General features: G+C 41.1%; 1 protein-coding gene and 1 long non-coding RNA gene across 2 annotated transcripts in view; one reads left to right on the top strand and one right to left on the bottom strand.

Moving 5' to 3' along the window:
• Positions 1-25,812, top strand: part of ADARB2 (adenosine deaminase RNA specific B2 (inactive)) — a 294,303-nt gene that overhangs the window by 255,835 nt on the left and 12,656 nt on the right. The window contains exons 6-7 of the mRNA XM_010712416.3: positions 4,561-4,712; positions 19,070-19,238. Coding sequence (XP_010710718.1) covers positions 4,561-4,712; positions 19,070-19,238 — 321 coding nt within the window. The remainder of the gene's footprint in view (positions 1-4,560; positions 4,713-19,069; positions 19,239-25,812) is intronic.
• On the bottom strand, positions 85-2,700 carry LOC109368111. The gene is made up of 3 exons (XR_002115803.1): positions 2,631-2,700; positions 1,517-1,653; positions 85-524 (listed from the first exon to the last, which is right to left on the bottom strand). It is a non-coding gene; the product is annotated as an uncharacterized LOC109368111 (long non-coding RNA).

The following is a 25,812-nucleotide window of genomic DNA, read 5'->3' as shown; positions in this document are numbered from 1 at the left end:
AGTCAAGATCAGACAACACCGCTTCTCTGACCAGCACAAATAAAAATCTCAACTGAAATTGTCAAGGCTAAGCAGCTTTGAAAGACAGGGCTAGAGATATTGTAAAGCAAGTTTTGCTTTCTTAAAGTCCATGTGGAAGAAAAACTGTATGCTGTAATGTATTCTTCAATTCCAGTATTTATTGCTTATCAGTTTTACACCATCATCAGGAGCTTCACCATAGAGATAAAATGGGAGCACTCAAATAAAAAAAAAAAAAGCATTTTTGGCATAATGAAATCACATTTACCCCTTTCCTTTACAAGAAAGAGATGATACTCCCACTGGCAGAGAAGCCACGTGGCACTGCTGCATAGCTAAGACAGTTTTTCTGGACAGATGTGTTAATTCAGCTTCACTCTGACTCCCTGCATACTTGCGCCTCAGACTTCGGACTTCTATGTTGTTGCACATTTGCATTGACTCAGTCTAAATTCAAGTCCTCTCTCTCCTGGACCAGCAACTTGTACAGACTGGTATGTACACTGAAAACAAAAAGATGATTTCCCTAACTAAAAATATTAAAAAAGCCTAGTACACATCACAGGCTCAAAAAGCTTAATTTTCCATTTCTCCCTATGAAATAGGAAAGATTATCCTATAGGGCAGTATTCCCTATTTGTCACACATCGTCCTCCCACAAAAACTACCTGCTCGAACTGATTTCCATTCATGGATTTCAACTTAGCTGGCCAAGTGTGGACTAGATACCCCAAGAGTACTATATCATCAGGAGTGAGAGATCAGCATCTATGGAGTGTGACTCAGCAGACCTAATTAAGGTTCTCCTTGTAAGTGAGATGAATTGACATTTATTTCCATTGCTGTAAAGAGAGTATAGGGTGACAGCTTCAGATATGTGAACCATGGAACAGATCCATACACAAGCTGAAGTTGCAGCAATATGTAAATTATATTTTTTCCTTTCTCTTCATATTGTTAAATGTTAGAGGTGCAGCTTTCTGAATTTTCTTTTGAAAGGAGTTCCAGAATGGGAACTTTATCCCCTCTAAGAAGCAGAGTGACAAATACTTCAAAAGGAAACTTTCTTTCAATGATTCATTGTCTAAAGCTTGAGTTAAATAAAAGCTAAAAGCACAACTAAAACCTGACAGTTTCTAACCAGTCTGATTAAAACCCCTACTCCTCCCAGATCTCATTTTTATGACAACCATAATCCTCAAGTTCTCAATACTTCCATGGAAAAGATGAAAAGTAAGACGCAAGTTTTCTGATGTACAAAAGAAGGATGAGAAAGGCCTTTTGAGAAGATTTCTCTAAAATTCACCCATCAAAAGGTACACAAATATCATAGCCTGATTATCCCACAACGATGGCTGTAAAATTCACATTGACCTCAGTGGGTTTATTTGTATCAACAGACCAATAGGGAAGAAAAAAATCCAGCACTTCTTTACTAAAGAAAAATAGAAGTAATAATCTATTCTTAAAATAAATCAACACTGAAGCGTCTTACTGTTGTAGTGGCCCTACAGGTGCCAGAGGGATGATTTTGTAAGAAGTTCTTTAAAAGATTTAGATTCACACTACTGTTGATCTTAAAAGTAAGGAAGTCTTCATCCAGTCCACTCAGGTGTTTTTTTTTCCCCCCCCCTGCAAAAAAGAAAAAAAACCACAACCTGTTTGCTGTAGATCTACTATTTCTTATCTTTCACCTTTTATCTTCTCAATGAATACAACCTTTTTAAGCTATCTGTTAGTTTCTCTAGGATGCTGTGCTCTATGTTGAGCAGTGGATGTAGCACTAGAAGCTCCCTACAACTACATATACATGCTAAAAATATCTTCTCTATTCTTTTTTTAGAGCAAAACACACATTAAACCACAAGTACATGCCAAAGCGTTCTTGCCATCAGCTCAAAACAAATGCATACATGTTAAATAATGAACTTAAACAAAAGATTGAATTTATAACATTCTTAGAAGTTTCTCTTGAATTTGCCTTAAATTCTAAGTCTTTAGCAATAAATCACAACAGGTAAAGGTTTAAGAACAAGTTCTGCTCTTAGCCACTGCCAAAGCAGCTAAGGTGGAAAATGATATGCTAACATCATCCACTGATGGAACTCCATTCGTACACTTACTATGGGTTTATTCCTCATGACTTTGTGAGGGTGTGTATGGCTCTGCACAATAATCACAAGTGCTGGGGAAGAAGTGACTTTGCAGGAATGCCTCTCATGCCCTTCACAGCCACTTTTACACAGACTGCATGTCTCTGGGGTCTGACATCCCCCAATCCTCCCACAAACAAGAGTCTCTGCAAAGCTACTGTTGATGATACTGCACCCCAAACTCATTTACAACAATATTCTCAGTGCTTAATTGAGAAGCCCATCCAACCACCAGGCAGGGAGAAATCTATTGTTTGCTATTGTTTGAGTTCAGCCCCCAGAAAAATCACACCAGAAATGGATCAGAAGCATACATGATACAGAGAAGTTCATTCAGCGGCTCATTGTAGCCACTCATGGTTAGATCCACCATTGTACAATCAATAGGTATACAGAGGCTAGGCTCAGTAAAATTATCACAGTGGAAAGCTAATCAGAATAAATGGAAACACTCACCAGTATCATAGGCTTGCAGTAAAACACCACAAGGAGCAGTCTCCAGAAAAATATTGATCCTCAGTGGCAGTCAGCACTTAAATGGGATCTAGGAGAGGTGCAGCCAGGCTCCACCCCTTCCAGTAGCACAGGTGAATTGCCTTCACCTGTGCTCCCATTGCTTGCCTCAGGTGGTCAATCAGAGGTTCAGGCCGTGATCAACAGTTCCCATACAGCCATCCATCACCCAATCTGTCAACCACTTTGGCCACAGAACTTTCTCAGCACTAAAAAGAGTGTAAGGTTAATGCATGAGAAATAGTCACAGAATGGATGCTGATTACTGTGAGCTCTGGCAACCCAGCCCAAAACTGACTGCTCCAACCCTACCTAGCAACTGTTTCCAGGTAGAGCAAGCTGCCCTGGCACTAATAAGGCTTAACATAATCGCAGCAGATGCCAGGACTGCACAACTCTGGTTCTCCCAGCTGATTTTGTAGTGAATTATTTAAAACCAACTGCACTTGCTACAAAGTCCAAGCAGCAGGACTTAATTTGTAGGTATTTTATTATTTCAGAGAGCAGTATCAGGGCGATGGTATAATTAGCGCAGTTGGGAAATTCCACTGCAGCCTGCAGAAGGAAGGAGCGATACAGCTCCCTGCCCCTGGCAGCAAGGTAATGTGCCTGTAAATTCCTCCTGACAGCAAACGCATCCCCGCATCAAAAAATGACAAAACACCCAAAGCACGCAAGAATGACAGCCAAACAGCTTCAGTAACACCAGAAGAAAGCAGGCAGAGTCAACTTGAATGGAATTCAAGGACTGTTCTGAGGCTGGGTAAAAGCAGCCCTGCTTGCACTGATGGAAGGCGCAGAGACGAGCAGAAGTTGTGTCACTTGATGTGCTGTCCTGGTGTGAATTAAATGGGTAGGGCTTCGGCTTATTAGGAGCCTTCTAGGAAACCACCACCTGCAGGTGCAGTTATACTCAGAGTCATTCTTACAAAAAGGCCCTTGAATTTTTGAGGGAAGGACCGGAGCATCAGCATCTGTCATTAGAATTTCACTGATCACATTTTCACCTTCAAAGTGATAATCACCACACAAATGTACATATCAGAAGCAGCTGTCTGTCAGTGAAATCACCCATGTCTTCACAAATGTAAATCATCTGAGAAACACACACAGCATAGCCCTAATGCAAGCTGCTGCTGCAAACTGCAGGATGGGGAGTGCTGGGGCTCCCGGGCAGCTGCTGCTAATGGAACATAAGCGCTGCGTCCCCATCTAGCTGCTGAACCACTTCACAGACAAAAGCTTCATCTCAGTATCTTTTTCAGCTCAACCAAGAAGAAACCTGTGCGAGTTTTGTCTGCACTTCTCAGGTTGCTTTCTGATTTTGAGAAATGCTAAGTGGCCAAGGTGGTGCTGCTGGCAGTAGACGGAGTGCTCATGGGTGGCTGTGGTTGAACAGGGAGGGAAAGCAATGCCTGGGGAGCAGGAGGGTTGAGTGGTCATAAATTCTGGGTGCTCTGTTAGTGACATTTCCAGTATAGAAAAACTCACGTCTTAGCTGCGGTCATGTTAATGGGATTTAAATATGTGGTTGGGCACAGTGATGAGCAGAGCTGATTTTCTCAGCTGAGAATCTGAGAGAACTTTGTCTTTCTTCATGTGCCAGAACCTCTTTAAAATCAATGTGTTTATGCATCTGTGCTTTGTTTTTAGAATAGGCTCCAGGTAAACAAGCCAAAGCACATTGACAGTTTTGACCCTCCTTCAAGCATTTCTTCACTTATTGTTTTTCTCTCCTTGTCAGCAGGCAAAATATATGATGCTTAGTGCTAGTAAAAACAAACAAACAGGAAGAAAAACACAGATAGAAAGAGCAGAATTGTTTCTGATTTGATGTGTAACAAATGACCTGGATCCTCTTTTGTGATCATAGCAAAAGACGAGAAGACTGGGAGCGATCAATCTTCGTGCGATTAAAAGAGGGAGGCTACAGGCTGCAGGAGAACATCCTGTTCCATCTGTACGTGAGCACTTCGCCCTGTGGGGATGCACGCCTCAACTCCCCCTATGAAATCACAACTGACTGTAAGAGAAAATATTTCCCTCTCTTTTTTTCCCCTTTGTGCCTTTTATTGTTGATTTGTTTGTTTATCCTAAGACCAATCCTTCTTTCTTTGTTGACTGACTTGCAGAAAATATATTGCTGAAAGCAGAAACACTGCAAGGTGCACGGCATGTGTGTCTATGCAGGTGGTGCTCCTTCCCCCATGCTGGGAGGGAAAATCATGGCCAGGCAGAACTGGAATTTCTCTACCTTCCTGAGGCTCCATGGCTCTGCTGGGTAGTTCCCAACAGCCTGCGTTTCCTGATGGGAAATGGAACCCCAGTAATCAGTATACACCTTGGGAAGGGTCCTCATGATTAAACAGATTCTTGGAGCCACAGCCATGGGCTGGACTAGAGAATTATGTATGCATTTGAGGCTGCAAGAACTTTTCTTGAGGTTTAGTCAGTATGGATGTGTTGAAGGCCTGCATTTATACCAAATCAGTACTGTCCAAACTTAAGTGGCTGGATTCTGAGGTGGAGCAATTAGATGAGATCAGGTAGCTTTAGCACTGGTTGAAAGCCAGGTTCATTCCAGATGCTACCTGCCCTTGAAGCAAACAATGTCAGGAGCCTTTTGGTAAGAATCCTTCCCAGACCATCCTGCTTGGGTCAAATCAACTGCATGATCACCGGATAGTAGATAAATTAGTCTGCCAGGCAGTCTTTGGAGTCCCTGGTCCTATACCTATGATATTCAAACAGGAATGTGACCTTATGGGGAGCTGTGCTTTAGAGGTGACCCTGCAAGTGAGGTGAACAAGCTTTGAGCCAGTGCGAATGCCACTAAGAGACCTGCAGGATATGTTGGCCATGAAGGAATATTTGACCTCCATCACATGTCCCAGTGATCTCATGATACCAGCCCCCCACAAACATTCTTGTCCCTGACACCGTCCCACTATTGCAGAGGCATGTCACAGTTACAGACCCCCTGCACCACCTTTGTGCCAGGCCGTGGTCACACTAAGGAACAAGGGACTCAAGAGCTGTGGTTTGCTATCACAGATGTCTGTCACTCTATGATCCATTTCATGATTCACAAGGTGCACACTTCCTTCTATCCTGAGGTATCACTTCTCACACATGCATTTTACTGTGCTGTAATACTCATAGTGCTCACTGCTAAATGTACATATAATGAGAAATAGTTCTTGCCCTGACTACCTTGAATGTGAAGCAGGCAAGACAGAAGAATGAGTGGAGGGAAAAGCGTAGATACAGGAATGTAAAATTAATCATCCAAGGTCATGCAACAACCTGACTGCCTCCCAGGAAAATTCATCTGATCGTGGTTTCACTTCTGGTTCTTATTTGTAGGAGTTATTTATTAACGATTAAGCATTATTCTCTCCAGACTGGAATCTTTTTGTCATGTGTGAAACAGCAGCTTGCTGGGGCAAGAAACGAGAATACGCCTATTCAGAAAGGAAATACTCTTCCTCTTTTGATGTGATTTCTACATTCTGTCAGTAGGGCATATAAAATAAAGAAAAGCAAGGAAATTTTTAAGAAGAAAGCAGCAAATAGACAAAGTCAGGATGTGGCAACAAAATTAGGAGACACAAACATCTTAAAAATAAAAGCAAGTGTCTATGAATGTCAAATATGAATAGTGATTTTAGCCTCACACTTTAATATTAAGAGATATCAAAAAAGGCTTTATGCTTGATTAAGCACCCTCATATTTTTTAAATGTGGGCCATTGTCACAAACAGCCGCAGACTATCCAGGACTGGATGCTACCAAAAGATGAGGGAATGCTTCTTTAATTGACAGTGCATATAAGAAGCTACATTAAAAATATATTTTTTTGCAACTCCTGGCATTCACAGGGTGAGCTTGTAGGGGCCATGAAAATGCTTTTCCTGATGGTTATTACACCAGCTATAGTCTGAATAAAAAAAACCTGATACACCAAGGTCTATGTCACTTAATGAAGGTTACAATGTGATGCAGAAATAAGCTTGAAAGGGCATCACTTGGTTTGTATTTCACTGCTTTAAGCAGCTCCCTCCACCTTTGTCCCATGCTCTTAAAAGCATTTAGCTCTGTATAAAAGCTATGTTGCCAAAAGCTGTCCTTCTGTGAGATAAGCATTTCATTTTAGCTCACATTATCCCAGAGACATCTGGAAAGATAAGTATTTTATAATGTTTATCATTCACATCTCTTTTTTCTTTTCCTCCTCTCTTTAACTTCAGAAATAACCTTTCTTTTATCCAGTAATGACAAGGAACTCCAGATGAATGCTGTTTCATTTCTTAAACAACAAAGACGCTTCTCCTAGAGCTAGCACAAGCCATCAAACATTGCTGATTATTCTCTAAAGATGCATTAACATTTAAAAACAGTGTCTCGCCATGTGGTTTCTGTTTTTGCAAAGGAGCATGATAAGCCTTTATCAATATAGTGTGTGAGTAAAATCCACTTCTCAAATCTCTTTCCAAAAAATTCCCATTATCCGCTGTGTCTTCCCAGCACCCTTGGGGAGGCCTCACATTTTCTTCTTATGAGCTTTGTTCTGGTTAGGGAGGAGATAAGCCAGCATCCTCTTGAAACCCAGTTTATTTCTTGCTGGATAGTGCTGGGTACCAACTCAACTGCGTATGTAAGAATCTGACCATGATAGCCATAATAGTTTCACTCAGTAAAGTAAGAGATTAGGGCCAAAAAGAGCAAATCTTGCATTGATTTGCAGTGATGCCCTTCATGATTCAGAAGGGAGCAGCCTTGCCTGTTGATATATCTCAAGACAGCTCTAAAGAAGAGGAAAAGTCCATTTGGAACACGGCTTCTGTGAGCACGGAGAGGAGTTCTGTAATTCTTTTTTGGTGTCTGTAGGTCAGGAGGCTGGAAATCTGAAGCTTTGGAAGAGGCTGATACAGTCCAGGAGAGCAGGGAGGAGGCTGAGGGGAGAGGTGTTGGGAGCAGGAGGGTGTAGAGAGCAGGAGAGACCAGCCAGGGTCAGTGGTGTCAGGAATGGGAGGCTGGGAAATACCTTTGGTATTTCAGACTGCTGTGAGGATCTGTATGGATTTGTCCTGGGTCCTTCTCAGACAGTCTCCTGCCTGACACTCTCCTTCTTTCCTCATTTTCCAAGGTCACCCACCAGGCTGTAACGCGCTATGCCATGAAGAATCAGCATCAGTGCTGTAGCTCAGGTCATCTCCTTTTCCAGTACCTTTTCCCTCTGTATACATGAAGGCAGGTTATGCTTGACTTTCTGACTTCTGATAGCATACACAGTCCAGTTCATGAGCTGCAGCTGCAGCCACGGGGACAGCTTGCTCTATAATTTTTGTTGCAGATTTTCACCTTTTCCTGAATCTAAAGCAAACCGCCCAACAATCAAGCCCTTGATCTGCTGAAGTACCTTCATAGTTAATTTAGGCTTCTTGACTCATTGGCTTCTTTTTTTTAAGCACCTCTTGAAAAGGAAAATGAATTGCTTAAAAATTGAGCTAATAAATTCTCAACTTCCCCACTCATCCTTCCAGGCAGGATTTTACCTCTTTGTCCATCTCTCTCCTAGAGATGCACTCTTTTTCACACAGACTGACAGAGGCAGACAGAATCTGCCCCAGGGCTTGTCTCCATTCTTGTCCCCTGGGCTGCTTTTCTATCTCTTGCTAACATGCTGTATTGCCTTGTACCATTGACTCTTTGATAGCCCAGCTCCTGTTTCATCCCGTGCTCTCTTTAGGTCTGAAACACACCATTGCATCTGCTCCACAAGGGGTCTTCCTCCTGCCTGCCTATTAACCTACAGCTGTGTTGAAGCTCTCATACACATGCTTTCAGCAGAGCTCTATTTTAATAGGATCCACTTGCAAGCACGTGAGCTGGATCGCTGCCCAAGTAGGTGATATGATGGGGATAAGATGTACACTGAAGTTTGTATAGAATCTGGGTAGCTGAATGCTAAAAGACAAGTTTTCTCTGCCTACTTAAAGTATATGCGTTTCCTGCACAAGCCCTGTGCTTTCCCTGCTTGTGCTTCTGACTGCTGGATTTTACATCTCATTCTCAGATAAAATGTTCTCTGCTAACCCCCGGAGCTGAGGGTGCCCTGAAACGTTGTCCTGCTTGTACAGAGTGGCTGAAGAAGGCTACATTCAAGCAGAAACCATATCAGGAGCATGTCCATCTCCAATTGGTAGACCCAAATGATCTGTAAATGTCAAGAGACTCTCAGCCCCAGAGCTCTGCATTCAGGGTCCTGCAGGCAGATATGAGGGGTACAGATACATTGAGGGCACATATGATAGCACCTGGAATAGAATAACACCCAAATTTTTTTATTTTGGTAATTGTTATCAAAAGTGCAAGGGGAATAATAGAGTCATATAATCACAGAATGGCTTGGGTTGGAAGGAACCTTAAAAATCATCAAGCTCCAGCTTACTGCCATGGTTGCCACTCACTAGATCAGGAATGAAATCTCTGCCTTACTTCTGCCAATCCCATGTTTTATTTAAATGGAAAAAAAAATCTTCATAAAGGGGAAGAAGTATTTCAAGAAGGACCATGTAAGTAACTCAATGACCTGAAATCAGATATCTGTAGTTATTGGAAAAGGCAAATTCTAACATCCTGAATATGCTCCTGTTAGGAAAATCAAGGGCAACTGTCATCCTGAGCAGTGTTTCCATTGTACAAGTTCTCCCAGGTATCTTGTAGTTCCATTGTGACTGCTGGCCTACTGCCTCTTGGGAATACACTTTGGAAATTTGTAGCTATTCAGAGCGTGGAGCAGCTTCCTCCTAGGTTGTAAAGTCGATTTTACAATGATGAATGACCTGTCTGTGGAATTGGGATGAAGGTGCATTATTTTCCTATTTTTCATATGGCTGAGCAGAACAATATCTTGGGGGAACTAAAAAAAAAAAAAAGAATTATCATACAGAGCCATACCCAGAAGTAACATGAAAGAAAAAAATACATACAGCACTGTAGGCCTTAACACCAAACACTGCCTTGGGAGAAATAATTGCAGCACTAAATGAATTTCTGTGGTCAATTCAGATTTCTTTGTCATGTATAAGGTGCTACAAAAAGGGCAGACACAGCATGAGGCTGTTGAATTACTTCACATGCTTGGGAACTGGTTATTAAAGGTGTGGTGAAAATGTTCTTTCGTTTTGTTGAGGCTAGATTGAGATGATCCAAATAGTTTGGGTTTGGGGTCCTAAGCATGGCATCCTTTGTCAGCTTTGAGATCAAGTCCTGTTGAAGCAACGGTCCCATCCTGCCTTTACCAGTGGCACATTCTCAATTTGCCAAAGTAAATACAGAGGAAATGCAAAGATTTTCTTCAGCTGAGTAGAAGCTGGACTGCCAAGGATCTTATGCTTGTCTTCAGATCTGAAAGCACTCATCTTTATACACAACCTAAGACTATCTTCTCACATTGTCGAAATGCTGTTTCAGATTGTCGTTACTTACACTCAAGTTAGTTATAGCCACAATTGTATGACGTCTGGATAATGTTCTCCTTTATGTACCCACATCACACTTGGCTGGGAGCAATGGGAGAGGCCAACAACAGAGCCCAGCCCAAGGTTTTCTGTTCCCCTGAGGTATAAGCAATGGTCCTTCCCAGGTTTAGATGTGCTGGATTTCTCCCCAGCATCCAACAAAAATCCAAGGGAGAACCTTCTGCAGAAAGAAGTGGGCAAGAGAACTTCAGGAGAAGAAAGTGTGGTGGAGAAGGATCAGTGGGACTCTGTAACAGGAGGATTTTTTTTGTGGTGATAATGGGAAATCTAGAGAGTTTGTATTGTTCAGCTTTGCCAGGGTGTAGGCAGAAGACAACAGTCTAAGGCCTGCAAGGAGTAGGTGAAGACTTCAGAAAGCTTTGAAATCCACCTTCATCCATCTTCCAGCACACAAAAGTCTTGCAGACAGCAGCTTGAACTCCTCCAGCACTGCAAGAAGCTTTTTCTCCTCCGGCATCTCCTACTCACATTGCACTATTCTAGAGCTGCACCAGAGAAAGAGAATAGAGGAGGGAGAAGAAGAAAGGTTGAGGTCAGAGGGGGTAGGGAGGAACAAGTGTGGGGAGGCTCATGCCCTCTGCTGTGAGCTCTGCAGACTTTCTGGTGCTGCCTAAGGGAAGATTTGCAGAAGCATGAGCCGTTACATGCTCGTGCATGAATGGGCCCATCACTCAAGGAGCAGTGCCAGAGGCTCTGCAAATAGAGTGGGGATTTTCTGATCCTGGTGTTCTGAGTGATGGAAATCTCACTGGTTTTGATAACCCAAAGGACATGCCTGTTATCCCAAACAGTCAGCCGTACTGAACCTTTGGCCAGTGCCCAGGTTCATCTCTTGTCCATAAACCTATCAGGGAAACCAGTGATCCCCTGGCTTAGAAAGGCGGAGGACTGAGTGAAGTGGGATTGTGACAGGACAGGTGGTTTTAGTGTTGGTACTATCATACTGGAGCTTTGGAAGAGCTTTGAAAGAATGGAGCTTTGAAAGACTCTGTTTTTTCTACACTGGAAGTTCTTCAGTTTTGACACCAAAAAATCATCTTCTGAAAGTTTGCAGTTGCTTCATTTTTTATTATTTATCTTCACCAGACTGGATATTTAAGCTTTTTAGTGGAGTTTTTCTATAAAATGACTAAAGAATTACCACCTCATGGACACCTTTCAGATCTCAAAGTACTGGCTGCAAAGAAATCAAAACCTTTTAGACAATTTTTTAAAATATAGAAATTGTTGAAAATGAGACTGTATCACATATGGTTCATGTCTCCTGGTTAGCAGCATACTAACTAGGGGTAGAAAATAAACACATCATTTTAATTTGGGGTTTTTTTTTTGTTTTCATACAAGAACACTTAGACTCAAACTGAAGCTTGAACCAGTATCTCTCAAGTCCTAGATCAAGGCTTCAGGAAATTGACCATTAGCTGAGTTAGTCAGTCTCCCCCTTTTCAGTCTCAGTTATAAAACTTTGTCAAACAGACACCTCATGAGAAAACTCTTTGGCATTAACAATGCATTGAATATGTCCCAAGTTCCACTCCTTGTAATATTCTTGGCTGCCTTTTCTTTATTTGGGTTTAGTTGTTTCAGGGAGAGTTATAAAGTAGAAAATAAGATTTTCTAGGATGTGCCTGTATAGTATTTGTCTATCTCAGCAAAGAGAAAGAATATGCTGGAAACTATGGAAAGTTCAAAGCCATCATTGGCCAAAGCATTGAAAAGCTTTCATGTAAAGCAAACTGTGTTTGTTAGGATTCAGAAAAAGAGGTTTCCACAGCTATAATCATATCCAAAACTTAACAGAGTGCTTGAATCACAAAAGACAATTGCAGTGTATTTATTGATTTCACTTTGTTGCTGCGTTTTACTGCTTTGTACAACATTGCATTTGGACGCAATGTTCAGATGTGATAAAAACATTACATTACTCAGCAAAAGGCCATGGCTGAGAAGCTTTCAGAATAGCTGTAGATGTTTTCACCCAGGCATGTTGCATGGATAGAATTTGTCCATGATTTCCAGAGTTCCAATGTCCTTTGCAGAATGGACAAAATGGCTGCATGTTCAGGACATAGCTGCTCCAGCACCAGCCCCAACATCCAATAGTCTGCTAGAGTTCAGAGACTGAGAAGCTCACCTGACTGTGGCAAGTATTTGGGGCAGAAAAGATCAAATCATAGTTGGGAAAAATCTCTGTGGCAAAAATTGTCACCAAATGGGCAACTTCAGAAATGTTGACAATTTTTCACAGAAACCATGTTTGAAAGATAAAGCCCAGCTATAAGAGAAAAACTTCTTCCTTTTTTTTAATTAGGCAGAAGATATAATGTTGTGTAGCTTAGGGTATAGGTGAACCACTAAGTCTCTTCCTGTTCCCATACAGCCTCCCTCCATTGTTTTCTCAGCTGCTGACCTGGAGACCAGATAATTTACCTTTGTGGCTGGTGACAAGGCTCACAGAGGTTTCAGTGGCAGAAGTTTTCTCCATAATGGAGTTTCACAACACTATTGCAGCCCTTTGCCAAGTCTCCAGACTTTTCTCTCCAGGGGCAGCTGCACTTCAAAAGCAATGGCATTACACATCTAATTTTAGATGAGAGAAGCAATTAGTAATTAAAAATAATAATCTTGGAGTGTTCAAGTTTTACTTTCCTTGATTATCACATGAACAGAATCTTAATTCCATGGGAGGATCCTCTGCTTGTGGCTTCAACGTACTAATGAATTTCTGCCCAGAATAGGCTGGAGTCTGTAGACTGGGTCTGTGGGTGGCATGAAGGATTTCTATCACTCCTGTCCCAGAACTTCTCACTCCTCCTTGCCAGTAGTGGTTATTTATGGCTCTCTGTGCATGATTTGTTTGTCAGCAAATTGTTTTAAAGAGAATTTTAATTAGTTACTCCTATTTTGATACCAGAGATTCCTCAAAAACAGAACTCCTTTGTAAGGTAGATACTTTGATGTATTTCTCTGGTTGGTTGGTTTATTGGTTTCTGTCCCAAGGGTTAAAGTTTGATGACAGACAAGGACTCACTTAGAAGTTGATCTAACATCAAAATCATAGAATCATAGAATAGCCTGGATTGGAAGGGACCATCTTTGCAGACCTCCTGTGGACCCACTCCAACATCTCAACATCTTTCTTGTGCTGGGGCCCCCGGCCTGGACTCAGTACTTCAGATGGGACCCCACAGGGGAAAAGCAGTGGGAAACAATCACTTTCCTCACATGCTGGCCACGCTTCTTTTGATGGAGCCCTTCTGGCTGAAAACATCCAACCAAATCTTTATCCACCAATTTAGAGAAAAGGACGTGGTGCAGGACAGTGTCAAAGGTCTTGCATAAATCCAAGTACAGGACATCAGTTACCCTTCCTTTGTACACCAGTGTTGCCATGTAAAGCCCCCAGATTTGTCAAGCATGATCTGCCCTTGGTGAAGCCATGCTGGCTGTGTTAGATCACCTCATCTTTCAAGTGCCTTAATATGTCTTCCAGGAGACTCTGTTCCTTGATCTCTGTCACAGAGGTCAGGATCACTGGTCTATAGTTGCCCGTATCTTCCTTTCTCCCTTTCTTTAAAATGAAAGAGATGTTTTCAGTCACCATCATTTTTCAGTCATTATCATTTATTTTGATGGTTCAAAATGAAGAGTTTTGATTAAAATACAGTGGTGCTCTTTGCTCATTTAATTAATATGCATTTAAAACAGATGAGCACAAATGATGCAGTCATTTCCTTTCTGTTCTTTTCAATTCAAACTTTACATTTTTCTCACCATCAATAATATGGATTAAATGCCACATATTGGTGTACTATGAATGGACAGATTCCCTTTGATTTCTTATCTGTACCTTGTCTGTATATCACAAATTATTGGCAGATAAAAAAATCATGAAAGAGATAGAAAGATTCACAAATGTTATTTGAAGCTTAATGATGAAGAAAAAGAATAGCATCCTAAATATATCACCTACCAGACCGTGGGATATCTGATTGTTGTCCAAAATCAGGATGTTAGCCAAGAAAGGCACATAGAAGAGGGAAAAGATAAGGGAGTTCAGTTTCACCATTCAACTTCAGTTTCACAAATCGGAAAAGTTCTTGGATAAGGTTTGTATTCAGTACTTATATTGCATATCTGTCTTAATGACATAGTCCGGCTCCCAGAGACAACCTGAACGTCTCTAGGAGGAAGCAGAAGAGTTTCCTGGAGCTGGGCTCAGATATAATATACCTCCTTGTCTGCAATTAAAAGCATGTCTGGACTTTAGGGGGTTCACCTGCATGTACATTTGACACATGCAAGCCAGATATATGTGTTTCCCAAGGGAAGGATGCATCCCTGCACTCACTTCAGTGAGAGCTCCACAGATCCTCATGCAAGACCACGGGCTTTACCTACCTAGTTCTTAATGTGATGAATCCCACAGTCAGTAGCCACAGTTCAACTTAGTCCTTTGTGGAGGGATCTGTTCTATTTTTCCCATATCCAGCCTTCTTTCAGAATATCCCTAAAGTTTCTCAGTTTCCAAAGCTGGGCCATCACATTTCAGCCTCACCCTCTGACAGTTTCTAAAGCACACCAGAGCAGAGACTAATTTGCCTATGCACACCTCCCAGCAAAGCAGATGTGTCTGAGGCATTCAGTGTGCTCATTTCAACATTTCTAGAAACTGGAATATCGTGCATTTGTCCATCATCATCTTAAGGGATGCGTATCTCTAATAACCATCAAAACACCAAAGCAGTCAGATGTTAACATTTCTCTCTTCACTTCTTTGTTTCATACCACTCAAAGGAAGCTTTATAAACCATTGTGATGAATGGAGGGTCCAGCACTGGAAAAAAAAAAAAATAGCAAGATATGCTGTTTTATTTCTTCCTTCGTGAGGAGAGAACAGCCTCCACTGAAGCAGGGAAATAGAAAATGAACCTCCGAGGCAGTCATGCAAAATCTCTGACAGAGCCTTACTCGTGTGATTCTGTTTAATCACCGTCCATTTCCACTTCACTCTTCAACTAAATAATAAATATGGAGGTAGCTTTTTTCATTACCATTTGAACCAGAACCAGTCCTGGAGAAAATGTGAAAAGAAGGGAAAAGCCTTGAAATCAGTGGGTTCCAAGATGCTGCTCTGAATACAGGCCACCTGTGTACATTCATAATCCAATAATTAATAATCCAGCATCTTTTTATCTTAGAAACTCTCAGGAGTAATTTCCACATCTGAGCACAGCACACATCATAAATCCACTCCAAATGATTTTTAAATTTGTCCTTTCCAATTCTGGTTTAAATTGACATTTTGTTCTGGTTGAAGTGGCATCCTCAGACGCCTTCTCCCCTGCAATTAGCTGAGATTAAGCAGTTGGAGAAGCAGCGCAGGAAAGATCGGCAGTGCTCATAGTCTCTGATGCTTTGATCATACTGAACAGCAGAACAGCAGTCAGCTGTAGTTTGTGGCTTTGTTACACAAATAAATATATTTCTGAGACTGCTTTAAAATGATCCATAACAGGCTGTGCCAGCACGTGGGCTGCATCTCTTACTACAGGCAGTTGTGTGCCAAAGTCTGTGTAGAACACACAAAACTCATCTTTTGGTTTCTTCAGTATTTGTTATCTTCCTGAACTATTTAACTATTTAACATTAAAAAAAAAAAAACCCTAAGCATGTTGTAAGTGTCAATCTGGATTTATTTAATCATTGTCATTCTGAAAGTGTTCAGAGCTCTGAGTTATTAGTATTTCCTAAGCGTGCTACGGATCTTTTTGCAGCATGTGTGCCGCTATCCCAGTAATGTGAGCAGCCCGAGACAGGCAGCACAGCTGAGGGTTTTAGTCACACCCTATTCATTGAATTTAATAGCAGTTGAGCAGCTAAAACCCCTTATCGGTGCTGTGGGAGTGCATCCCAGGGTGAGCGTATGCCAGCCCCAGCTGCCCAAATCCTATCAGCTAATGCTGCCCGCTTGGCTGCACCGTGGGTACGGCGCGCATTAAGGGAGCAAAGTTTGATACATGGACTGAGTTAATGTGAGCATTTGGAAAATGAGATGATCTGAGCAGTCACACGCATTTCTTAATGCTTTAAAAAACTTTATTTTTCAGCATTAGGTATGTGCAGGCCAGGTCTGAGATGCTACAGTAGCAACCACACCTGGAATAGTTTAGTTCTCGTAAAACAGACAAATGAAATTGGATCAGTAAACCCACTTCAACTCTTCTACAGAAGAGTTTCAGATGCTTTCCACTTAAATTGTTGGCCTGTGCTTTAAATGCCCCAGATACTCAACAGCATTTGGCAGTGCTGATGGTTTTGTTCTCCTCTGCCCCTCCCTAGATAATATTTAGGAAGTGAAATCAAACTCATGTACGCAATGAGCTGCTCATCCCTTCATTTGGCCACTAAAATTCCCCAGCAACTGCATGTCCCCTTGCATGCAAAATGTGGGAGCTTCAGTTGGGTGAACCGCTTTTGAAACAGAGTAGTCAGAGGGACAAGTGCACAGATAGGGGGGCTCGAAGCTGAGGAAGAAAGGTGGGTGCAGACTGAGGTTGGAAACGAAGACAGAGATGCTTGATAGAAGAAAGTCCTTTTCTAAAAAAGATGGGGAAAAAATGTTTTAAAAAATCATTTTGTGCTAGGGGAATTCCTGCAGGTGGACTCCTGTGGTAGATCTTTATTGAAAGCATAACATCTGGCTCTCATCAATACTTGTTGAGCAGTACCTTTAAATGAATTTGCAGAACAAGAAAGCATCATTATCTTCATTTTACCTGCGGGAAAGCTTAGGAAAAGAGAACCAATTTGCTTAAAGTAAAACTTTCTTCCAATTGAAACAGCAATAACCTCGAGTCACTCTTCACTGCTCCCATGGAGGGGATCTGGCTCTGTCGTGTTGCAGATCTGGGTGTATGCAGGATGAGGCAAGGGGGTTTCACTGTACATCTCTCTCTGTTGCACAGCTAGACACATTTGTTAGAAGCAATCACCTTCTCCTTTTGTTGTTCAAATTTCATGGTTCCTTCCCCACCACTCTGTTGTTTAATAATAAAACATGCTGCTCACTGCTGCTCGAGTCATGTTTTGAAAATTTCCTGCAGAGTCCCCATAAAAATATGGACTGGTTCCCAGACAGATAATCCCATATACACACAGCACAGCAGACATCCTCTGGATGTTGCTGCACGAGGAACATCAGATATATATCTAATAGGTATGATTGGGCTTAGGTTTGAGTGGGAATCAGTTTTGGCTGTGACCACTCCATCCAAGCTGTCCCAGCCTGCTGCTTACCTTCAGATTCCTATTTTTAGACTTAGAAAGGAAGGAAGGAATCCAAGAGGAAATGATCTGTGTGGGTTCAGCTGCTGCGTCTGCTGGCAGGTCACAGCTGACTCTGCTGTTTGTTCTACATGTGTTTGCTGCCTTTGCTAATCCCAGCAGGCCAAAGTGATTTATTTTACTCTTCTCATTTTGTAAGTCATCCATTGGCAGCAGCCAAAGTCAATCAATTGCTTCAAACAGAGCTCACAGCACAGGCAGCAGTTGCACAAAGAAAAGATGGTGAGGAACAGGATGAGGAAGAGAACAGGTGCCTGATGAGCACTACAGACCCTGCTGCTGGTGGCCAGAACTTTGGTCAGACAACCTGTGGCACCCAGCTTTACTCAATGTGAGGAAAGAAGCCAGGCAACAACATAGCCACTAAGGGCTGAAGAGCACCACCTTCACTAGCTGAAACCTTCTGGTCCAGCTAAGGGCCATGAAAAAAAAAAACTGGAGATCTGGAAATTGGCTAAAAGCCTCATGTCTGCAGAAGCAGCACTCCTTTCCCATAAAGCAAAGTTCACCGTGGACCTACTGCCTTTCTTTCTTTTCCTATGGGCTGCAATGTGAAAGGTCTGTTGCATGCAGAAAGTATCCTCCAGTTAAACCCCCTGAGGGTGAGAATGAGATCCAGAGGATTTCCTTGCTCCTTTTCCAACATTGCTGCTCTTTGCAACCAAAATACCTAGAAGCAAATAGGTAGTATAAGAGAGTAAAAGTAATTTTGATAGTGAACTCCCACTTTTTTCATTTGATAAAAATGATAGCAAAATATTTTGTTTATTATCTGCAAATTAAGCTCACTGCAGCACAGATAAGTGTGTTAGCTGTTTGTCCTGCACTGCCCCAAAGGCAGCCACCTTGTACTCAAATGTAGTATCACTGAAGTGATGGGTGGCAAAGTCATAACAGATACCAGTTTGACAAAGGGCAATAGTGTGCTTCTCATTAGGGACACTACAGAGGGAACTTAGGCAAGCAATAACTGCCAAATTATGATTTGCTTTAGACCCAGAGTTTGAAACTTCAGCTTTTGAGAATTTTCAGTGAACTTCCTTGATAGCAAATGAGAAGCTCTGTCCTGAAATAATTCAGAAAAGGCCACTGAGTATCACATCAGCCTATGGACTGAGTTGGCTTGCACAGGAGAGATTTTGGTCACAGTTCTTAAACCAAAGCTTTCCAAACATTGGAAATTCCAAACATTTATAATGGGAAACTCCAAAAAAAAAAAAATCACTTTTTTCAAACATGGTAGGAAATGGTGACTTCACCTCAGTATATATTAATTACAGTTTTGTGAGAAGCAAATCATGCGAGGAAGCATCAATTTTTCTCCATTGTGCTCCTTGCTTAGGCTATGGTCTTGTCTTATTTTGCACTCAGCTTCAAGGGCCTCCACAGGTGGTTCTGCATATGCAAGCTATGGCATCAACATAGCCTGTTAGTTTCAAAACGCATGTAAAAACAATTAATGATTGCCATTCTTATAATTTTGTGCAGTGAACAGCAGCAAGCACATAGTGAGAAAATATCGAGGGCACCTCCGAACAAAGATCGAGTCTGGAGAAGGAACCATCCCGGTGCGGTGCCATAACGCGGCCCAGACGTGGGACGGCGTGCTGCTGGGAGAGCAGCTCATCACCATGTCCTGCACAGACAAAATCGCCAGGTACTGTAGCATCTCATGTGCATGCGTCACAAAGCTGCTTGCATGTGGAAATGAAGTTTGAGGATGATGGCTACTGGTGGGGAATAGCTCATAGGTTCTGACACAGACTCCCCCTTGTATGCAAAGATAGACCCTATAAATAGGTGGAGTAAATAGAATGGTCTCCCAAATTCTCCATGGGTCATTAGTTGCTCTTTATAGTGTGACAAAAATATAAACTCTCTTTGCAGCATTTTCTGCCAGTAGAATTTCAGTGTGCAAATAAAATACATACGCTCTGCTCTTACTGGATCATTTACTGCAAAACTTGCAAACCAACCACCATGCAGATAAACTGACCTCATCTGCACTGATAAAGTGCCCTAAGTGCTGTTAAGAATATTGCTACTATTCTGAATGTCATTGCAGAGCTCTCATGTCACACCCACCTCTGTGGCTCTCTACTTTGTCTTGCACATATAATATATCTTTATGTAGAATAACTTCAAAATAACAAATATTTCATAATTATTTCAGGGTGGTACATAAAATAACACACTTGTCATTCTCTATTAGAGAGACAATATTACTAATATCAAATGAAGGTTATCACAAACTGAAACCAAAATGTGCACATTGGGGTGCATATTTCCTATATTATTAGTCGTATACATCTGTACTTTTGCTCATGATTATATATATATATATATTTTTTCTTTTTTTAATGTGTGTTAACTAAATGTCATAGAATCATAGGATTGGAAAAGACCACCAAGATCATCTAGTCCAGCCATCCACCCATTCCCCTCATGCCCACTGATCATGTCCCTCAGTGCCACCTCTACATGTTTCTTGATCACGTCCAGGGATAGTAATTTCAATACCCCCCTGGGAAGCTCTATATTTTAAATACAGCACATTGTAGCTGTAAAAATATAAACGTTATGGCAGAATTCTCTGCTGGAATATCATGCTTAATATCTCAGTCGAATTACAGCAGTCCAGAATTTGATTCAATTATTGAAGGTCAACATAAACAAAATCTTTTTTGAAAACATGTTTTTGTTCAGTGTAAATGTATAAATTCTTCTCTTAGCTTTGACTGGATGACCTACTGAAGTTCAGTTTCTCTTTAGGCTTAGCAAAACCTGGCATTTTGACCGAAAAAAAAGTACAACCTAATTAATAAATGGAAATATTAACAGGTTCAAAGGACAGAAGACAAAATCCACACTCTACTAAGTGTAATCATCACAAATATTGTGATTACGTGACAGATAAAGAGCATCTTCTGCTATCATATTTTCATTTATTCATAAAGAAATAACTGGAAACCCAAACAGTTTTCAGCAGATCTCTCTCACTATTTTCAGGTGCAGCTGGGTTTTCCAAATTCAGACTCAAAAAAATAAACAAATTCAAGTTTGTGAATTGAAATATTTCACTCTCTGAGGTTTTGAATGTCATTAGGCAGTGAACTAAATATCAGCTTTGCAAATAGTATTACATTTGCTGTTGATGGGGATGCTGACTCACATTCTCAGAAGCTGGGTTTTCTCCAAGCACATCTGCTCTAGCACAATCAAAGAATCCTTTCCTTTTTGCCACATATCTCAACAGTCTTAATGTCTGTGAAGGAAAAAACATAGGGTGGTGAAATAGAGATTGCTGTGTGAGGGCCCTTTCCTCCCCCTCTCTACCCTCCTCAAGAGACCAGAAGGTGGTTTCTGTGTCATTCTTCAGGCTCCAAATATTTGTTCTAACACAGACAGTTGACTCGTCAAATGTCTGCAGGATGCAGGAATTTGATTTCACATCATCTGGACTTGTCTCACAAACAGAAAAAAAAAAAGTCTCTGAGGCTAGAATTCATGTTTGTATAACCAAGATTTGACAAAAAATCTGACTTGTATACTTTGGATTTTATTGCTTATAAAAGCCCCTCAGGAGCGCTGGGCTATTAGAGAATGTTTCCCCTTGAGAATCTAACCAGTAGCTGTTAAAATATACATCATTTCGCATTATTTGCAAAAGACATTACTATCAGAATATCAAAGACTCAAGAATAGAGTTACCCAGAAAAGTGAGTAATATTCTATAAATCATGTATCTAACAATTTATGTTCTTTCCCGCTCATAGGATAGCCACAAGCTGAGAGCGATTTAATCAGATTTATTTGTTATTCAAGGGAATTTAGCAATTTTTATTACTATCAACACAAATTTGAGAGGATTTGATGCTTGGTATGCATTATTTGAGTTCTGTGGCTGTGTTGAGATTGCAGGATAAACAGCCTAGTATCATACCCATTCCCTTACTGAATTAAAGCACAAATACTTCTGGCATGAATACTCATGTTATTTGGCTCAGGCAGGGAATTATGAGGTGAAATTCTGTGACTGTATTATAGAAGAGGTCAGACTAGATCTTGTTGGCTCCTTCTGGCTTTAAAAACTTATGCATTTATATCTGCAAATTTAAATTTAGGGCTCTGTGAATCCCCAGATAACCCACCCTGAGAGAGTGTTGGCTTTTACACTCAAGTTCTGTGAATCTCACAGTGCAGCTGAAGTCAGTTCAGCCTCCTTGCTGCACATTTTAGGATTCAACCATGTTCTTTATATCCGAAATTCAGTAGTTACACTAACACCTAGGACTCTGACTTTCATTTCCCTTTCATGTACACTGTGAAAAAGGAGCAATGTCATGAGCAAAATAATTCTGAAAAAGAACAACTGTTTGGGTAACCAGTTTGTACGTACTTTAACATTTTGTTGATGGTAATCAGTAGTTGTATTAACAACTTTATATCAACAGAGACATCTTAGGTTCAACATCACAGCACCAAAATATCTACTTTTCTTGTGGAAACAAATCCACTCATACAATGATCCTTGACAGGAAGTCTGTCATACAGTCCAGAAACCTCCTTCCATTTTTTAAGCTTTGTCTTCTGACTTACGGAGATTGTCTGAGCTGGCTCACACCCTAGCCTCACCACGCCACTGGGTTTCTTCCATGCAGAGAAACTGGAGAAATTATTTATCCCAGCATCCATCAGTCCATAGTAACTGTGTTTTCCTTCCTGATGGCTGCATGGAAAGGCTTAATGATGACTGTTGTGTGTGATTTGGCACTGGGAGTACGTGGAGGGGGCCACCATAACCCAACAGACACACAGCATAAACCAGCACTCCTAGGTCATACATCATGGCCATACAAATGTATGAAAGTTATTCTGAGGATCCAAGCCCAAATATTCAATGTTAAGATTTACTTAAAACAAAAATTAGTTCATATCTGGCTGTCCCTTTGAGTTCTGCAGTACACAGCACTTCCCTGGGACCCTCTTCCTTGGTTGACCTCCACAAGGGAGCTGGGGATCTTAAATTACTGCCAGGGCAGAGTATGTTCATACTCACTGGATGCCTTAGCTGTTGTACTTATTTTGGAGATGCCAGCTTTCTGTGCATCCAACCTACATCTAACAGTGTACAGTCATATCTGTAAATGAGTGAGACATAGCACTTAGTCTCTTTCAGAAGCTGGTATCTGCCAATCTGCAGCTGCCCTTGCAGGGTGCAGGTTTTAAAAAATGTGTTTACACAGGCTTTGAAGGAAACAGTCCTCACAAACACTGTCTTTATTCAGCAAATAAAAGCCAGAATTCAATGTGTACCTTGTAAGCTTTGGCCTTAAAATTGTTTTCTTGCTACAGCTTCTTAAAAGGTCACCTTTAAAAGACTGTGTGTTTTCTTGCCACCAGGTTAATGGTCATCAGCTTCCTTTTATTTCACAGAAACAGTGGTGTTAAGCCTGGAGGTTAAATAGGACCTACAATACATTAACTATACCTCACCTATAAAATGTCATAAGCAATTACAAAGAACCTCCAAATTTGGCATTACAGCCCTGACAGTCTATTCCTGTCCCATGATGAAAGTTTATGGATGATGTGGGCTCACAAGCTAGAGGAATCTTTTCTGAGAGTATCTTCAGAGTATTGTAAGGTGATGTGGTTCTGAAGTACTGTTTCAGGTTTTAGCAGTGGAAATGTGCAAGCACTTAACAAAATGATTTGGGCACACTGAGTTACATTTAAATGTGTGTAAAACTGCAAGACTAAAAGTCAGTGTAAGAAATTGGCATTCTTAGATCTATCTTACCATTAGCCTCTTGACCAGAGCCATTGTTAACAGAAGACCTGACAAGGTAACTCTTAAGAAAAGCTACTTCAAAGGCTGCATATTAATGTAAATGAAAATCAATTAGCACAGCAAGATCTTCAATTAGAGGTGATTTGTGCACAGGATTTGTAATTCTCCCTCTTAACCCCTTTCTATGTGACTGAGATTTCAATTTCAATCTTTCACCACAAGGTATATTCGAGAAAACATATATAAACCACCTACTGTTAAAATACAGATCAAAAACTAATGCACTATTTCCAGTTTCCTAACCAATAATAGCTAAATGGTCACATAAATAGAACACCACAGGTGTTATGCTGAGTGCAGGCCATCATGATTAACAATTTATAGTGTGTGAAGCATAGCTAGAAATGTTAATTGTAATGGTTAATGGTAATAGAAACTATGGCATGGGAGGTTAACAATGTGCCAAGTGGATAAGACTTAAAGCTCTTAATAACGACCAAAAAAAGTGTGTCTTTTATAAAAAAGCCCTAAAAATATAAGCTTTGAAATTCATCACCCGAAGTCTCCAAAGGTCCCATGGAGACACTTGAGTCTCAAAGAGCTTCAATGGAAGGTGGACACTTTTTCCTGAAATGTTTTGTTGAAGCATCAATGGCAATTTCCCCACATCTAAGCCTCAAAGGGATTTGAGAGCTGGCACGTACCGGTGTTTCATTTTGTATGATGTTAATTTGTATGATCATATGGCTAATGCTGAAAATAACTTGGGGATGACATGGGGATGCCTTTCCCTGTGTGCCTTCCTAGTGATGCCGGGCAGCGAGGAGTTTTGGTGTGCCCAGTGGGGCCAGGAGAGCACAGCATCTCATTGAAGAAAGACTGCCTGCTCTGGGATGCCTCCCACTCATCCCTGGCATTTCTGTGATTGACAAACAGGGGAAAACATATTGACTTAAGGATTATCTATATTGGAAACTGGACGCAGGATTTTGTCTTTGTAAACAGTTCAGTAATATCCGGTGTTTGAACAAAAGGAAAAGTGTGCTTTCACTCCATTTAAAGTACCAAAATCTCCCATATGTAAGTGAAAAGGGGAAGATATTTGGTTTTGTTGATCCTGCTTGCTGAAGATTTGGGGGGTTTTTAGAACCATTTGTGACTAAGGGAGCAGTGGGTTGATTTTCTCTGTATTGGAAGGATTATTAAGAAGAGTACAGCACATAAGTTATTAGAAATATGCACAGACTTAAAAACAATCTTTAAAATCCTTCACAATTATGAAAATTCAGAATGATCCAGCATATTTCTTCATAGGGAGAAAAGTTACTTTGATATATCAAGGACCCAAAATGTAACACTGCATTGCTCTGAATAATAATTTTGAAAAGCTGCATTTGAAGTGTGTACTTTGTTACGGATGGGAACACAGCTATTTTTGTGCACCTAAATCAGACTACAGAGAAGTCATTTCTTCAGAAGTGAACAATGTTAGGATAGTCTCACTGTTGCTGTTTCCCTATCATCTACCTACAAATAATCCTATAGGTGCTCTGTCTTCTAAGGGCCACATTTAGTTGTTACAATTCAGTGTAGTATCCATGTTTGTTGGCCAAGGGATAAACAATACAGAGGACAAAAGACCCCAAAGACTTTTCTCTAGGTATTTCTCAGTTAAATCTATTCTCTATGCAAAATGCTGAACTGGCAGCCTTTTAAATTAGATCCACAGAAAAGAAACAAAATGATTAAGTGAAAACTTCCACCTTCAACAACATGCTTTTACTGTGCTCTGAGGGATGGGAACAGCAGTGCAAGGATCTTGTTTTGCTTGGCAGAGCAGAGCGGCTCCTAAAGCTTGGTTGGACTTGGTGGGACTCATGCACATGCTCAGGGTTGCTTTCCAGAATGAAAAAAACAGCCAAACACTGACACTGGGCCAGATTTGCAAGCAAAGCTTCTTTGCTTTTCCATCCCTCTTCTCTGAATGGATGCTGACAAAATAAGGCTGTGTCAAACCAGGAAGCAAACAGTAGCATGTCACTCACTGCGTGTACTGGTGGCAGTGCCATCCCTATCATCCTGTCTCCCCAACGCCACCATGGAGGACAACAGCCTTGGTGTTACTCAGAGAGAGCCAGTAAGGCTTCCAAGCTGCTTTCCCCTCTGAACCTTGTCTTCTTGGTGTCAGCACTTCTTCTGATTTCTCTGCCCTTTATACTATAGGGTGCTGGGACAGCCTTTTTTTACAACACCTGTTTCTCATCAGGCTCAGCTGTTTTTGTGCCCCATGTGTCCCCTTGTTCCTTTGTTGTGACCCCTCCATTCATTCAGTCCTGGCGCTATTTATACCTTGATGTCAAAACTCACCATTGTTGACGTATGATTTTCCTGTTCCCTCAAACCTGACCGGGTCTTCTTTTGAGACGGGTTTTCTTGA

The sequence above is a fragment of the Meleagris gallopavo genome, chromosome 6 (assembly GCF_000146605.3).
Source record: "Meleagris gallopavo isolate NT-WF06-2002-E0010 breed Aviagen turkey brand Nicholas breeding stock chromosome 6, Turkey_5.1, whole genome shotgun sequence".
NCBI classification, from domain to species: Eukaryota; Metazoa; Chordata; class Aves; order Galliformes; family Phasianidae; genus Meleagris; species Meleagris gallopavo.
Note: the sequence above shows the minus strand (reverse complement) of the source record. Positions and strands in the feature narration are given on the sequence as shown.